Source organism: Homalodisca vitripennis, unplaced genomic scaffold (genome assembly GCF_021130785.1).
Source record: "Homalodisca vitripennis isolate AUS2020 unplaced genomic scaffold, UT_GWSS_2.1 ScUCBcl_6593;HRSCAF=13877, whole genome shotgun sequence".
NCBI lineage: Eukaryota > Metazoa > Arthropoda > Insecta > Hemiptera > Cicadellidae > Homalodisca > Homalodisca vitripennis.
The window spans coordinates 1-19,063 of record NW_025782704.1 but is presented as its reverse complement, the minus strand read 5'-3'; the positions used below and the strand labels follow the sequence as shown (position 1 = coordinate 19,063).

At 32.8% G+C, this 19,063-nt stretch overlaps 1 protein-coding gene across 1 annotated transcript; it reads left to right on the top strand.

Annotated features, from left to right (window-relative positions):
• The first annotated feature begins 751 nt into the window (after positions 1 to 751).
• LOC124373868 (pickpocket protein 28-like) lies at positions 752 to 16,441 on the top strand. Its single transcript, XM_046832188.1, has 4 exons — positions 752 to 816; positions 12,081 to 12,244; positions 14,311 to 14,515; positions 16,100 to 16,441. The coding sequence occupies exons 2-4, from the start codon at positions 12,117 to 12,119 to the stop codon at positions 16,403 to 16,405; spliced, it is 639 nt and encodes a 212-aa protein (XP_046688144.1). The 5' UTR covers positions 752 to 816; positions 12,081 to 12,116; the 3' UTR covers positions 16,406 to 16,441.
• The last annotated feature ends 2,622 nt before the right edge of the window (positions 16,442 to 19,063 follow it).

Here is a 19,063-nt window from a genome sequence, read left to right as displayed (position 1 = left end):
AAATGCCCATGCGATTCTAAACTGGAGCAACAGTGTTTCATGATGCACCACAGTCAAAAGATTTTGACAGGTCAAGAACTATGCTTAGCACAACCGATTTTTCAAGATATGTAGATGTATGATGGATATAATTTTTTTTTTATGATTTCTGAATTGTTTGAACTCTCAACTGTGTAAATCTCATTCCATTCTACACTTGGACAAAGTGAGTGCGTTAAAACGTTCACAAGTGTTCCTGTTGTTCTTTATTTTCTTATGTAGGAGCAGTTTTTTTTTTTTAATTAAAACACATAATTTTCTAATTTTAACAATCAGTTGCTCTGTTGTACAATACAGGTTTCTACTGGATCATAGCAATGGTGGTGGTGTACGTGGGCTTGATTAGTTTCATTGTACGACCCAGAGTAAGCTGTTTCTGAACAGTCCTGTATTAATGTCTTTGGACAGTAGTACCACACCTGTCTGGGACATCCCCTTCCCTGCTGTTACTATCTGCAGCGAGAAACCAGGTCAGACCTTCATTCTTCAACTATTCCGATTACAAGACCAGAACCAACATGACAAAGAGAGAGTAAGTAATTTTAATAGACTATACAATAACTAGTTTCATTGTGTTGTAAGTATGTTTTATAAACTGCTTTTATACTAAACGCATGGATTTTTTTGAGCTTGAGATTGTATTAGAACTAAGCGAGAAATTCTTGGTTTTTCAGGCTAGAAGTTTTTGAATATATTGACAATGGTATGTGATTTATAACGCAACCGAATCTGGATTAAAACTTCTTCTCTACTAAGGCACTGGATGAAGTTCATTATGTAAGTTCATATAAAATATCATGTTGGTTAAAAATGTAAATATATATCCAAGGTTTTTTCTGTTATCAATATGCTTTTCTAAACATTGGTATACATGGTTTATCTAACTATAGTACTGCAATAAGAACTATTTAATCTAGCATATCAAATAATTCATGAGAAATAAAAATAAATAACAAGTTTAATATATAAAGATTGCAGTTATTTGAAACTGTAAAGGTTTTCCGGCCATTTACTATCGCTCAGGGATATGAAAAAATCTGTAACACATGTTTTGAGATCTGCAATATCACCTCTTTCTAAGATAGATAAACTAATCTAATACATACATAACTTTAAATATAAGTTAAAATAAACATCATACTAAAGCAATACAACCAAACCCAAGGAGAAGTGTTGTCTTTCTGTTGTTTTTTGACACGCATAAGACACGAATCGCAACAAAGATTATTTATGTGCCATTATGGTTGTGTCAGTTTTATAATTTTTGCTATGTCTAAAACATACACTTAATAAAACTAATAATAATTATTATTATAAAAGAGAACTAAAGGTCAGGTATGACCACAATAACAAATCACTAAAAACTGAAAAGTGACTATCGTAATGGTAATTGTTTGTAGTAATATAAAAATGTATTCATCTTTGTATCTTAAACAAACTTTAACCAATGTATTTAAACAAAATTGTATCTTTAAAGTAGCTGTGGCTAGCGATAATAAATCTGTATTTTTAATAACAATTTGGCTTATAAGGATTTAGATAGTGAGAGTAAATATGACAGTAAGTATGTAATTTTACATCAAAGTAATTTAGTGTATAAATATTGTAAGTTAAAGCATGGCGTAAAGTAATTATCATCACCCTTTATTGTTCAACACGTTTCCTGTGGTCTACTGTCCGTACCACAGTTGTCATACTAATACTACAGCACTCTGTTAATTCACTTGTCATGTGCTGCAGTCTTTCCACAGATCTATGAAACTTTTTACATTTTTTCTATATGGAGTGTACTTTCCGTTTCCTCAGTTCGGCCTCTGAGACTACTATCCGGACAACGTCAGTAAAAAACATTCACATACAGACCTTTACAATGTCCTTTGTACATAAACACGTTATTTTTCATATTAAAATAATTAAAACAATTTTTCTATGTGTTTTTGTGTGGATTAAATTAAAAAGTCACACATGTGTGTTGTGCTGTTATATGCACTGTCCAGGCAATTACATTGCTTAGAGACAGAATGTATCATGTAACATAATGGGGATTTTTGCCACAGTGAACGTATTAAGAACGTTAATTATTAGTTTGCGTTATTAATCAAATGTTTGTTTTCCTGGTTTTATCATTAGCCTGGCAGTAGTACAAGTTGACACATGTGTATATACTCATTTTAAAATTCACTTTAATTTTTAACACAAGTATATATGATAATTGTGTTTGAGTTAATGACTCGAACAAAAATTATATCACATTTCTAAAATATATTTTTTAGTAAGGTTGTGGAGGAGAAACTGCATTTTTAATGCAAAAGACTTCGAATTAACGACAGGCTTAAAAACGTTCTTCCTATTGTTCATAGGTATTTATTGGTCTATTGTTTGTCATCTACTCTATTCTTCTTCGTGATAAAAACAATTTATGTACCAAACAATAAAAATATTAAAGAATGAAGATTAGTAAGATCAAAATTAGAAGCATGTTAAGAGCCTCCTCAATATTAGAAGCATGTTAACAGCCTCCTGTAGTGAAAACGATCTTGAGTTTTATTCCTTAAGAACAATGTTAACCCTCATACACTTTTATTTTTTATTTTTGGTATTAACATTATAGGACATGGGATTGAAAATCTATAAATCCGAATGTTATTTAGTTTTTCTTGTATAGTGTATACTTTATTTTTTATTAATTTAGACAATAAAATATTTAAAAAATTATATTTTTCTGTATGATTTTGATTAGTTTCAACTATATTGTATTTATATATACAAAATAATAAACTTGAGCAATAAATAACTTGTTTCAGAAAATTTTAAACAAATAAGTATAGAAGTCAAATATTTAAGTGTACAATTATTAAGCACCTGGTTGGGTTAATGGTGGACCAAGAGTATGATCAACAGCGTCATGAGTATGATCAACAGCGTCATGAGTATGATCAACAGTGTCATGAGTATGATAAACAGCGTCATTAGTAAGATCAGAGGAACCTTCTTAGCAACCTTGGCTCCCAGTGCTAGGCAACATAGTCCCTCCTATTTATATATATATATATATATATATATATATATATATTTATTTTAACAAATTTATTTCCTTGCTACTGTAAAAATAAGAGCATTTAAAATTGTTTGAGGTTTAACAATGTTGTTAGGGAGCAAAAATCAAGATGGCCGCCTAGTTCAGCCAGGTCTTGATCATCGCGAAACTATAAGTAATAAATTTTGTTAAATAATTTAGGTTCAGTAATGTGATGAGTCAGGAGATGAACGCACTGGACATTTTCAGGCAGATGACAATGGGTGAGTCATACATTTTACACAACATTTTATAACAGTGCCTCATTTCTAATACTGAATGACTTATATATGTTTTTATAATTCAAATTAAACCAATATTATAAACTTCCATTCCAAATATTCTACTAGCCCTTTGAGTAGTATTCCTAATCGTTACGTGAGAGCGCGGTTTGTGTCACCAGCACTAATGCAGGATCTGCCATGCTGCTAAACAATTTATACATCCTCCCAGCAGACTGAATTGTGTAGGTGATAGGCTTCAATAGTGCTCAGCCAATTCCATAGTTAGATATGCACAATCATAGAACTCATTCTTGTCTATGCAGAAATTAAGTTTCTGGGAAAATTTAATGTTATACAGATAATCTTACTCGAGGTATCTTGCCACATGATACATTCATATTTTTGTTCATCAAGTTATATTTCATAGCGGTATCTAAATAATAAAAGTTTTGGTCTTACTATTTCTTTCATGTCAAATTAGATAAGTAATGTAAGTGCATTACTTTATTCAGTTAGGCTAAATACTCTTAATTTGTTTTCTCTTCCACAATCCAAAAATATCGTGTATATCAGTTTCTGTTCTCATTAATATGCAACAATTTACCAACAACAATGATCTTTTCTTAACTTTTTTTCTGTTTGCTTCACTAAAACAGCTGAAAAGTTAACTATTCTCTTGATCAAAGAGACCTCAAGTTGTTTCCTTTTTTTTCATAAATATGTGTTTGGTTCATGATTTTAATGAATTAATATATTGTTTAAAAGTATTAGTTTGTTTTTGGAGGCTTTTTCATTGTTTAATATTTTTATCTTAGCAATATTTTTGTAATTAATATGTGTGCATGTATAAGTGTGTATGTAAGTGTTACTTATATATAAACTTTATTAAATTATGGATTTGTATGTTTAGTCTAAGTGAGCGACAAACTTTTATGGTTGAAAGGTATCACTTATGAAAAATTAACAAGATGCTAAACTATTTTGAAATTTTTTATAACAATTCTAATGGTACTTTTTTAACAAAACAAGCACAACCACTTCAGAGTTACGCATGCACAAGCCGGGAACAACAAAATATGTCACAGTTGAGAGGCACCAGCTGTTTTGACATGTTTCAACATAGCAACCATTCAAGGTTTCGAAAAAGAATAGGTATTATGCATTATAGTGCGAAAGAAAAAGTGTTTTAGAATTCTCAGATCATTTACAATAATATTTGTCCCAATGTTTTTTTTTTCATATCAGGTATGGTTTTCCAGATAGCGGGCATAAAAATTTAACTAGTATTGCAAGAATAATTGTGAACACGATAACTACCATATTTTCTTAATAGATTCATACCAAACTTGGAAGTAGAGACAGTATTTCTAAACCGATAATTTTTTTATACCTTTAAGGTTTCAAGATGGCAGCCATTCAAATTTCGGAAAAGGAATGGAGATGAGGTATGCCAGGAAGTTAAAAGTAGACCGTAATCTTTACTTATTTTCTTGATTTAAACAAAGTTTTGACGTTGAGGGTTTTTTATGTCTTAACCCTTGGGGATATGACATCTTCAGTATCTCGCTACAGGTAGCAAAAAATAAAGAACTCCAAGAAATAAAGAGACACAAAAATGAAACCATCAAAAAAACACCAGCCAATAAAATTATTGAAACAAAGCTTGAGAACCTGTTAGAAAATAACACTTCCACTCAACCACAATCTACGATGGAAGATGTTCATACTAAAATACAACATTTTGAAAATACAGATGACTTAGAAACCTCTCTAACATTAGCTGCTGAAGCAGGAAATGCCCTACTCGCAGAAAACAACAAACTCAGGCAGGACCTACATGCTTTAACACTAAGAAATTCCCAACTGGCAAAACAGATCTCCAACCTAAATACTTTGTCAGAACTAACATATCAAGCTAAGATAGAGGAACTTGAGTCGCAAAATGAATCCTTACTCAGTAGAAATGCCTTGCTAACTGATGCACTAACAGAAATTGAGAACCAACTACTGAAAGAGAAACAATTACAAGTTGCATTAGAAAAAACATTTGAAGAACAAGACGCAAGCAAAGAAAAAATTATCGGTATCCTTGAAGGAAAAATCAATCAGCTTGAAAACAGCATTAAAAAATTAAACAGTACAAAAAAATATATCTACAATAAAGAAGAAGCTACTGCCATTGACTCCGGAACCCAGACGAAAAACCTTGACACCCCCTAAACCAAGCGATACATCACATATCCTGGTCGAACTAACCAAGCTAAAATGTCGACATGACCACATGGAGTCAACAATAAATGATTTGCAATGCAAACTACAAAACACAATGACACCTGCAGAGCTAACTTACAAAACATCTCCAGCTAAACAACCTCTATCACCAAATTGCACGAATAAAAAATTTAAAAAACAAGGATCTAAGAAACAAAATATCTTCAGTATCTCGCTACAGGTAGCAAAAAATAAAGAACTCCAAGAAATAAAGAGACACAAAAATGAAACCATCAAAAAAACACCAGCCAATAAAATTGCCAAAGAGTTTGGTACTTTTCGTGTACAAAATAGGCCCCCAATTACAGCAACACAACTTAAAGGTATAACGCTTGAAGAATTTTTAATGGAACACCTACAAGAAGTGACAAGAAAAACAATAAAACTACCAGACGTTGCTCAAGACAAAATTCCAGATACCAGAGCTTCAACTCATTTTTTAGAAGACCACCACATGACACAGAAAAATACATAACAACACCAAACCGGATCATGATGCAAGACAAGACCATACCCTGCTCCTACCCCAATACGCAACATAGAGTTAACAAAATTAAACCTGCTAGAAACCAATGTACTCCTCCCAAAAATATCCTAAATAAACAAAAACCAACAGATGCAGCATCCAAAAAAAAGGAAAGACCCACAATTTCTACAAAAAAAGAAGACACTTCACTAACAATATTACATCAAAAATACAGATCGAATCTCAAATAAAATAGATATGATGACTGACCTCCTCACCAATACCTATCCAGATGTCCTCATAATAACAGAACACGGCCTCTCAAAGTCAAATCTAGAAAATACCAACCTAGAAGGCTATACACTAATAGAGAGTTTTTGTCGAGAGCACCACCAAAAAGGGGGAGTGGCGATACTAGTGAAAGATGAACTTAAGAACTACGCTTCTGGACTGGAAAGAAACATACATAGCCAGGAACTTGTATGTGAGCTGTCTGCAATAAAACTGACAATAAAAAAAACAAATCACATACATTGTCGGAATCTACAGACCAAACACGAATTTGGACGAAGCCATTGACATCTTATCTAGCACGCTAGAAAACTATACCTACATGGAATAGCCCAGTACTGATAATCGGTGACATCAACATTGACTGCCTTGAGACAAATAGAAACAACAACCAACTCCAAGAGACTCTTAATTCATACAATATCACAAGACATCAACTACCACCTACACGTATCACCCCGAACACTGCAACTTCCATTGATATGGTCTGCTCCAATCAAATTCCTTGCAAACCAACAGTCAATGTCATTAACACTTTCATATCCGACCATACAGGACAACTGGTGACACTGAACAACAACAAGCTCAATCCATTTGACCAAATTATGTATAGTAGACATTTCACTGACAGAAACTTGGAACTGCTTAATAGGTTACTCAAACAGGAGACTTGGAATGACATTCTTAGATTGGAAACGGTAGAAGACACTTATAACACATTCTTAAGAACTCTGACGTATAACATGGATGTAGCATGCCCACATACTCGAACTCGCAAGAGGAAACCGCAACAGCCAACTGTACTTAACCAAGAGACAATGGAAAAGGCGAAATCAGTTCCTAGCTGCACAGGAAAAATATCTGCTTACTGGCTCACATAAAAACAAGGCTAAGGCAACAGAAAAGAAAAGGGAATACGACATTCATCTCAAAAACCAAAGGAAACTTAAGACATCTGAACACATTAATAAAGCAGAAAATAAAAGCAAGGCAATATGGAATATAATTAATAAGGAGAGACACAAAAGTAAAAATGGTAATGATACGATAAAACTTAGCAATAATGGAACTTTAATTTCAGATCCCTTAAAGGTAGCAGACCACTTCAATAAATTCTTTGCTAATGTCGCTAATAACACCCTACTACAAGCTACATATGACGGTCACCTAGTTAAACGACCTTCCACTATACACAACATTCAAGACACGCTTACTCTCTCACCGACAACTGAACAGGAAGTTAGGAAAACTATACAGACAATGAAACAGAAAAACTCAGCTGGTTTTGACGACATCTCCACTAAACTTATTAAAGCATGTAAAGATCATCTAATATTACCCCTGACCAACATAATAAATAAGTCATTCGCACAGGGCATCTTCCCAACAAAATTGAAGTTAGCTAAAGTGTACCCTAAACTCAAAAAAGGGGATCCAACACAAGCCAGTAACTATCGGCCAATATCCCTACTGCCTGCAATATCCAAAATTATCGAGAAGATTGTGTTTATCAAGACTATTAAACCATCTCAATACTAACAACCTTCTTCCCCAAGAACAACATGGCTTTATGGGAGGTAAATCTACATCAACTGGACTGACAAGCATTGTCGAATATTTAATAAAAGCAATAGACAAAGGAGATACAACAACTGCTATTTTCTTGGATTTTACAAAAGCTTTTGACTGCTTAAGCCATGACATACTTGTGAAAAAGTTGAAGGCTCGGGGAGTGGTAGGGAAAACTGCTGACTGGTTTACGAGCTACCTAACGGACAGAATGCAAACGGTAGAAATAAGAAGCACAACACAAGGAGTGACAACAAAAACTACCTCGACACCACCACTGCCAGTCAGTAGAGGAGTTCCACAAGGCTCAGTTTTGGGCCCCATACTGTATATAATTTTTGTTAGTGACTTCCCTGACTACCTCAGAGAATACTGCTCTATGCTATTGTATGCTGACGATACAGTACTCCTGTTACAAAACAAAAAGCCCACCAGACTGGAAATAGACTCATATATAGCTATTAATATGGCAATAGAATATTGTCAAGCCAATGATCTAGTACTGAACAGCACTAAAACTCAGCAACTAATACTTGGACGAAGCAAAGGAGAAGTTTTGGAACTACCAGAGGCTGAAAGAATGCAAAATGTAAAGTACCTTGGACTAGTCATAGACGAAACTCTCTCCTGGAATGACCAAATAGACCAGCTATGTGGAAAACTCAGTACATCATTGTATGTGCTAAGGAGATTAAAACAAGTTGGTAGTCCCGAAATAATTAAATGTGCATACTACGCTCTCTTTGAAAGCCACCTGAGATATGGTATAGCCATCTGGGGCAGCTCCTCGAAAACTAACACTAACAGGATCATGGTGCTGCAAAAGAAAGCAATCCGCATAATGTCAGGATTAGGACCAATAGATTCATGCAGGGAAGCTTTTAAAAACTTAAATATTCTAACAACAGTTGCCCTATTCATATTAGAAGTAACTGTCCATACCAGTCAACAAAACATACCAAGAAGAGGAGATGTACATTCACACAACACAAGAGCAGCAAACAATTACTCACTTCCCTCTCATAGATTGACTCTATTTGAGAAGCAACCTACTTATACGGGCGCCAAATTCCTGAACATACTAACCCCGTGCCTGAAGTTAAAAATCATACTGCAGACAAACAGCAATTCAGAAGGGAACTAACCAGATGGCTCCAAGAACGTCCCTTCTACTCAATTGAAGAATTTCTTAACTGGAGAACTGATAACTTATTTACACTTACACAACCATCGTAAACTTTATTACATGTAAACTTTATGACACCATTCTAATCTTGAAGATTATGAATAAAGAATTTTGTCTATTGTCTATTGTCTATTGTCTATGGACAAAAAGTGACTGGACCTTTTTTGTAGTAAAATTATCTTAGACAATTTTGCCATGAAATTTAAGCTATGATCTCTGATTATGCTGGTACACAGCTTGGAATAAAAGACTGCAGCGATCACCCAATGTGAATTTTTCAGAGTAATTTAAGTGAAATTGCTAGCTTTCAAGTGTTTATTAGTGATTACATGCTAAACATTTGCTAGTGTACCAAGAAGTGGACTTTACTTTTATTCCCTGAAAAATACTAACTAAATACAGTAATCTTTATCTGCTAAATAAGTCGATCAGGGTGTCTTATTTTACACAAAAGATATTCCCAGGAAGAATAAGGTTATCAGGGTCAAAACAGCAGTTTCTTTTCTTGAAGTAGTTAAGTCAATTATGAGAATAAGTAGGCCAGGCGGATTAGTTCGAGTTAAGAACTAGAGGAATTAATCAGCCAGGTGTACAATTATGTCAAAAGTCTACCAAATATTTTAATTGGATGTGAGCTAATTAAAAAAGGAAACTTTGCGGATCAATATGCTCGACCCTTAGCTAACAATTCTTCATCCATCACTTTTTGACCACATGGTTAAGTTTATAAAACCACGTGTTCATTTAATCTGCTGTAACATTAACTGCTCCCTCCGTAACTTCATGGTATGGTCCTGATAATCTGCTGTGTAAATTCAACCCCCTCCCCCCTATTTTTATCCTCCTTGTGGTCCTCTTGGATCCAGATTATATCCTGATTGAATTACACCCCCTGATCAGCTTATTCAGCAGATCAAAATTACTAACTTAGATTAAGTAATATTCAGTACAGTATATAGAGTCTATTCCAATTCTTGGTATGTTGAAAAATTGAAATTCTATACAATTGTACTTTACACTGTGTAAATGCCAAAAAAAAGCCTGACAGCAAATAATGTTATAATTTTAAACTGCTCTAAGCAATTCATAATCACTGAAACCGTAGTCTTTTCTCCCAAGCCCTGCACAGGGCAAACCAGCTAGCTCTTGGCTGAAAACCGACATTAGAATTGTTAGATTGTGCAGACATTTTGTATATGACTGATAGCGACCAAACATGAAGTTATATCTCAAATCTGAGGCCAGAATTGAATAAAGTTATTACATTTTCTACAAAAAAGGTCCAGTCCACTTTTCAACGTGTCTCCAAACAAGCCACAAAATGCCTTTAAAGTCAAAATTTTGTTTAAATCCAGAGAAACATGGTCTACTTAAAACTCCCTGGTACATCTCATCTTCCAAAATCATCTCCTAATTCCTCTTACACACAGATATTCCAATACCCAAATAGATGCCTGGGGGCGTAGCCACAATATTTCCTTTCTTTGGTTTATCCTTGCATAGTTTTCGTGAACATTTGATAAAAATATGTAGTAGAATAATTTTTAAATCAATATATAATATATCAGAAGTTTGCTAGCGAATGTTGAAACTGGTTAAATCCTAAAAAACTTTCATAAAACTCACAATAAAATTTCTTTGAAAAATAGAATCAACCAAAACTATTTATGTATAAACATAACACATATATATATATATATATATAATATATATATATATATATATATATACATTCACAAAAATTATCAATAATAAATAGATCTTTATTGTCACAAACGTTTCATAATAACATAGCATAGCTATGAAACAGATGACATTGTCAGATATAACCTACACTGTTCTTGTTTGAATAAATCCAAACAACCAAACACATAGTACAATAAAACCCCACAAAACAGTAATAAAACAGGGTATTAATTAACTCATCATAGGAAAGCAATTATGTCAACTTGTAGACCTACTCAAAAATATAAAAATCAACGTTAACAAACAGTAATAGTCTACAGTGCTTAAAATTTAAAAAGCTTCATTTAAAAAACTCACATTATAATATGTTTTTTTAAGTAACAACTCTTTAATGTTATCTCGGAATGCGCCTGAATACATTAATTCCTTTAAACTTAAAGGTAATTTATTGAAAAATCTTTTCCCCATGTAGTATGGTGTCTTTTCCACCACTTTCAGATGATTCCATGGATATTGAAAATTAGTTTTATACCTAGTATTATGATTGTGTTTATGGTTTTCATTAAAAAGGTTGTCGTAATTAGACTGCACTGTTAATAGAGTTTTGAAAATTATTAGGCTTGGTACAGTTAAAATGTTATGTTCATTAAAGATAGGCTTACAAGAAGCCTTCCAAGGTGGAAATGTCATTATTCTTACAAATTTCTTTTGAATTTTAAAACTTTTATCTATATCTGTTGAAAACCCCCAGAACTTAATCCTCTACTGAAGAATTGAATAAAAACAAACATAATATATGATTAAACATGTTTTTTAAATCCATGGTATGTCTCAAAATAAGCATTTGAAAGCATGCTGAGTTTAACTTTCTTAAAATAGTTTCAATGCACTTAGTACAATTTAAATGCAAATCCAGTTCTAGCCCCAAAAATTTGGTGTTTTTCCTAGTAAAAAATCTCCAATATTCAAATTTTACATCAATAAAAAAATTATTTCTTGATTGAGGAGTACAATATTTTACCAATTTTTTTTTTTAGTTTGAGTCCATTTGCTTCAAACTATTCCTATATTTTAGATATGGTTTCACTTATTTTAACTTTCAATTTGTCCTCATTCTTAGATTGAACAGGTGCAGTTGATCATCTGCATAAAGTGTTAGATTGTTTGACATAAATATACATTCAACCCATCAAATTAACAATCAGTCAATGAATCGTCAATAGAAATGAACACCATATATAAGTCTGTGATATCAATTACACTTATTTTCAGGACATTTGGGATAGATGCAGTGACACACTCGCTTTAATGTGGCTGAATAACTATGTGCCAGATATCTGCAGCATGATCCAGCCTGTGTTGACACCCTCAGGAGCTTGCCACACCTTCAACAGCCTCCCGGGAAATCGACTCTTCCGGGAATCCATTTTCTCCTCGTCAGTATACTAAAGGATTTATTATCTTTGATCAGTGTTGTCAATCACACCCATCTTCAAAAAAAATGTATTTAAATAATTATTGTCGAACCAGATTGTGAACTACTTAAGAAATATTGGTGTGTAAAGCAGTATAAATAACTGTATAAAACTTTGTTAATTATAGAATTAATATAGTTATTAATCATTTTTACATATAAATACAATGACAAGTTAATTAAATTCATACATAGTTTTATATTGTCCGTTAATAGTGCTCCAGACACAAGCTGAGACTGGGCTTAAGTATTATAAGTAATTTAGTGATCAAGGGTGACATGATAGACATTAGGAACTAGAATAATAAATAAATAAGTAATGTTCAAGGTAAAATAATTGTACTAAAACATGCTACTTACTTACTTACTCTTACTTACAAACACCTCTGCACCAACAAAGCTCCTCCATCTTGAACGGTCCTCTGCATCTTCCTCTGAAGCGCCCATCTTCTCCATATCAGCCTTCACCTGGTTCCACCATCTCACTTTTGGTCTCCCCTGGGGCCGTCTTCCTTCTGGGTTACCGTACATTACCCTCTTCAGTTTGCATTCCTCTTCTCTTCTCAAAACATGGCCTGCCCAACGGAGTCTTCTGCACTTTATTTCTCCTATTACATCCGTACTATTGTAGAGCTCCCTGACTTCCCTATTATGTTTTCTTCTCCATACCCCTTGTTTCATATGATGGCCCATAAATTTTACGTAGAATTCTATTCTCGAAAACTAGAAGCTTTTTCTCATCCTTCTTATTTAAAACATGCTACAAATAACTAAAAATAAATGAACAATCAACAGTTGAGTAACAGGCTAACTAAATAAGAAAGTATATAAAAACAATTAACATTAAATTGTTAATTAATATTAAAACAATTTATTAAATCACAATTAAAGTTCCTTATGACTAAGTATTGAAAAAAGTATTTAACTGTGACTATGATATGCTAAAGTATTTGTCCATGTAGTAAAAAGAATTCATGCAAAGAAACGTATACATTTACTTAAATTACCTGTAAGATTACCAACGTTTTTTTTTTTTTTTTTTTTTTTTTTTTTTTTTTTTTTTTTTTCAAAGTCTTATGTCCATAATTATGTAGCTTGACCTTGACTTATCTTCTTTCTTGTGTAGGTTTATTTTGCCCTTATTCCTAGTATTAAAACCATGCACATCGCTTCTTTGAATATAATTTTTCACATTCTTAAAAGTAAATACTAGTAATTGAAAGATATATACGTTAATAGGAAATATTTATAATTATACAAAAATCGGCCTACAGTGAGTTAACCTATCTGCTTTGGAGGACTATTTTCTTCTATATTAATAGTACTTCACTAAATTTAGGAGAACAACCTCAGTAAATCAGACCATGGTTTACAAAAGACTGAAAGAGTGCAAAATAAGCGGACCTAACATTAAAGGCATAAAGTGGGTTAGCCTAGATAAAAGAAAGATGGTTCTAGATAGTCTGTGTTCTAAATAATGGTGAGGTGGTCAATGTGCGGAGCCCATGTCAACTTTGGATCTTATAAAACCCCCTAAAACTTAACATAAACTTGAGATGGAAAATTATCAATAACATGCCAAGGCTAAAAATAACATTCTTAGTCTTTTCAAGATTTAACAGGAAACAGTTACCTGCAAACCAATCTGAGACAGCTCTTAAAGTGTCCTTTACTTGTAAATTTTAATATATTATGATCTAGGCCACGCATTAAAAAAGTTGAGTCATGAGCATATAAATGAGAATCAGTTTGAATGCTATAAGGCAAGTCATTTATGGAAATTAAAAAAAGGACCAAAAACAGAGCCTTGAGGAACCCCCGCATACCACCTCTCAATTGGACAACCGCTCACCTTTAACACAAACTACCTAACTTCTTTAGACAAGTAAGATTTGAAACGGTTTGATATTAGTTAGTAGTAACTATATTTTTATCATGTTGTTAATAATTAGAAGTTTCCAGTATTTGCTCAAAAGTTTTCATAAACATAATTTTGATAACTAGATATAACATATAATAAAATTTCAGTTTACATAACTATGGTCGTCAAGTGGAATCCATTGATGATGACATAATCTGGAGCCCTGACCGAGGCTACAGGGGCAAGAAAGTGTTCAATAGTACACCATGGAGGATCCGGGGAGGAGGCTCTGGACAGGATGCAACGTTCATGCTCAATCTTAATGTTATAGACTTTGACGATACATGCTTTTTTGGAAGTCATGGCTTTGAGGTAGGTCAAAATGAAAATTTAAACAAAAATAATTTTAATATCAATATAAAATTTAATTTGATAGTAAAATAATAGTGAGTAATGAAGCAATTAACCATCGCTAAATTTCTATTTAAAATGTTATAATCAATATTTAAAACTGAAGTAACTACAAAATTTATAACAGCCAGTTGTGAGAAGTGATTTTCAAAGTTATGGATTTATGAATGCTGAAGCTGTAAGGTTTTTAGATATTAAGAAGGTGCGTGAACGAGGTCAAGCTCCAATTGGGGCATCAAAAAGTATGCATAAAAGGATAATATTACAAGGTGACATTCCTTTATCATCCGATTATCTAAACAAAAAAAGAAAAACAACCAAATCGTGTAACTAGTCTGGATGATTTTGATATTCACAGTGTGGCATATTGTAAACAATTTTTATTTGGTTAGAAAACATTTCTTGAATGAATCACAACATGTACGTTAAATGGTTAACAGAAAAGTTAATATAAATGTACAGAAAGAAGTGTAGTGGTAGAGACATCGTTTCATTTTGTATCAAAGTATTCAAATGGATAAAAGCCCTACCTGTAATAGCAATAAAGCTGATATGCAAGCCTGGTTGTTGTCAAAAAAATATCCCACTTACAAAAGACATGCTTAAATTTGGATTGTTCGAGCTTATTAAACGTCACAAGCCTACATATAAAAATATATAGTAGACTACATTTTAAACAAACATGGACACATGACATTTTAAGACTGTCTCCTTATCGTCCAGAACTTAATGCTATTGAGCTAATCTGTGGGGGTGGCTAAACTGAGAATGCTGCAAAACAACGTAACTTTTAAAAACTGCTTATGTTGAAAATCTAAGTAAACAAAAATTTGACATTTCTGTCAAAGATTGGAAAAGTAAAAATGTGAAAATGTAAAGAAACATGAACGTTTATGTGAAGTCAAAGTACATGAAGAATTAAAATCCCATAAGATAACGATTACGAGTAACTACAGAGTGTTGTTCTTATGAGAGTGGAGGGAGGTTAAAACGTTTCTGGAATGTTATAATAAAAGAAACATCCAGTGCCCAATAATTTTTAATTTGTTGTAAGAGGCCTTTCAACACCAAAGATGCCATTGTCATGTGTAAATTAAAAAATTTGAAACATTTTAAATATTTTTACAATTTCATAACAATTATCAGCTGAATAAAATAAATTACTAAAATATTATACAAATAAGGTAAGGCATTACAGAGACTGAACATGTTAAACTTAGAGGTTTGACATTGGAATAGCAATTACAACTCTACTAAATCGATATTGAAATTGGTAAACAATCTGTTCATTGGGAGCGACTGCATGCCACATACGTAAAGCCTTCCAAGCTGACGTGAAATTTGGCATGAGTTTAGACCTGTATTTATATGAATAATAAATCATCTGCAACACTGGTGCTAGAATACTAACGTTGATCTCAATAATAGTAAAATAATGCCACTTCTCTTAACATAAGTAAGCTAAATAATGCTAAAAGATGTGAATAGTTCTTATTTAAAGGTGTATTATCTCAGTAAATTTTGCATAAACACGTCTGCCTACAGGTGATCCTGCACAGTCCAGCAGAGCTGCCTACCCCATCACACCCCTCAACATATGTGCACGCTGATCGCTTGACCACCATCAAAATTGTCCCAGAAATCAAAACAACTAAAGAGGAGTTAAGAAGATGGGACCCGAAGCTGAGAGGCTGCTTCTTTGATGATGAAAGGCCGCTTAAGTATTTTCAGTACTACACAGAGAAAAACTGTGACCTAGAATGTGAAAGTAACGCATCACTATCACGCTGCGGCTGTGTGCCTTTCTATTATCCACGTAAATTTTTCCTTACTAAACATATTTTTAGTTAACTTAAATTTATATTTGGTGATTGTTATGTTATTCAGTTTGTATGTAATATTGTGAATCTTCTTAAAAAATGTATGAAATGTAGACTTAAAGCTACATATATTATTTCATTAAAAAATTTTCATAAATTTAACAACTGATATGAGGGTTTTGTTTTTATTCAGGGAAAACTAATTATTCATATTGAAAATTAATTAGTGGAAAAATACAGTAATTGCTATGTTTCAAAGGCTTTTCTACCAAACTTTGTAGTAATAAAATCAGTTGTTATAGGTGAACCGCTAATAAAGAAACCTGCGCAGAAGTAAATATTTGAGCAGCACAGTGCAGAAGGGGCCCCCCTCCGGCGGGGGGGGGGGAGTGGCGAGTGGGCGGAGCATCTTCTTGTCAGCTGTTTAAATCTTGTCTTGCTCGCGCCATATTGTTTTATACTGCAGTTAACTTACTTGGACCGTTCAATTCGAACGAGTCAGTCAGGTGAACGAGTGATCCGGGTCGGAGTGTTTTCAAAAGACCCGTTCAACTTTGAAAGTTTTGTTCAATTTGGACTGGCAACTGAATAAATTTGATACATTGTTCCAAATCAGGTGAAAATGAAAAATGAAAATGAAAATGGTTTATTTTCTTAAAAATAGTACAATAAAACACATAGCCTATTACACGTTTTGCAACAAACGTAAGCAAATATATACAATGTCTGAAAATCAGAGTGTAACAATACCGTACTTATACGTAGTTAATTATTTCTTATTTATAATAAACCTTGCATTAATTCTATTTAATTTCAGTTAAAATTTGAAATAAGAAGAGTAGTATAACCGGGATGAGCCTATATTGGGCCTAGGACCTGTGCGTAGGCTCTGGTCGTGAATATTGGAACTCAAAACTAATAATAGAACAAATAATATAAGTAAAAAATAGTAGTTTAGTAATTTTTTAAATTATTAATGGTTTTAGAATTTATTTTTAATCCGGCCTGGATGGCAATGACAACAGTGACCACGCAGGCAATTGATGAGTCACATTTGATAATGATACGTAACCGAGTATAAAATCTAGTTTTTGCTGCACTGTCGTATGAAGTATTAGTTATGGTAATTATAATGAAGGACAGACCGAATACAATAAATAGCGAGGAAGGGTTTAGAAGTTCAGCGATAAAAAGGGACTATAAGTCTAATATACTTCTTCGCCATTCTAACAATAGTAACCCATTCCTTCACGCGTTTTTTAAAACCAGTAAAGATTAGGTAATTGCAACACAGAAGCGAAGTTGTAACTCAAACACACGTTACGGTAACAAAACTTGAGAAATATAATACAAATTTGTTACGCTGAATGTTTTTTTTTTTAATATAGAAACCTGTAATGACGACTTGTTGCGAGTACCGTGTATTATGAGTATCAGTTTCTCAACACTAAAATAGTATGAAAATTAATGTATAAGTAAAATAAGAATGGTTTTTGATGACCAAATTTCTTATAGTCATTAGTTCTTCCTCGAAGAAAATTAATTTCTAAAGAATATGTTGTAGGTACTCTTAAAGAACATTATTTTTAGTATTGTTTTTTGTTCAAAAATTAATGGCTCAAGAATAGTTTTGAAAGCAGCACCACGGACTATAATACCAAATGAAAGTTGGGATTGAACGAAAGCAAAATAGACCACTTTAATTTCCTTATCTGTGAGTACTTCTCGTAATTGCCTGAAGGCAAAAATGTACTTGCGGATTTTATTTTGTCAAAAAATGAATGTGTTTGTGATTTTTTTTTAATATACTTGCAGGTATTGAATCGTGCCCAAGAGCGAAATTTCCTCTCAAACTGGATACGTAACGTATAACCTCTTGTAACAGTCCGTAAGTTTAAAGATCGAATGAAGCCTATAAGATCTGTCTTTGAAAAAAAATTGTATACATTTGAGCCATTAGAGTTCGCCAAGTTCTGACCCCACATTAGTAAAGAATTTATTAAATTCGTTAGCTACTTCAAGCTTAATTTTGTCATTGAATAATTTGGTATTTGGCAAATAATTTGTTTTAGGGAAGAAACTTTGTTAACCCCTCTACCACTCAATTTAATTAAACCCCCCAAAACATATTTAAATCCCCATTAGCTTGGTCGAATTTATCACAAAAATAATATTTTTTAGTTGCTTTAAATTTCTGCTTAAAATGTTCCTGCAATTGACATAGCGGGTTTTAAGCTCCACATTAAATGGTTGCTTTTCCACTAATTTACGTAATTTATCTCTTTTGTCTTATAGCATGGACTAAATCTGAAGTAATCCATGGTTTTAAGCTTTTTTTGACCTCGTTTTAAATTAATTCGATTGTCTATTGAAATTGTAATTGTAACGTAAAAACATTAAACATTAGTGCTGTTAAAAATTGATTGCCAATTAGCATTTAAAAGGTTAATCATGTGGTAACACATGGTCGATATAGGTGCGATGTGCAGGGTCGATCTGAGAGGAGAGGAGGCGTTCTGTGTAGCAGTGTGCGTAATATTATTTTAAATGACTCAACCTGGGTATTATGAAAAGTGGTGGTAACTTAATAGATTAAATGTTTAAAATGTGAAATAATCTTATTGTAAATCAAAGGCATATTTAATCAACCAAGTCCATTGTTCTTAAATATTAACGTTTAAAATATTTA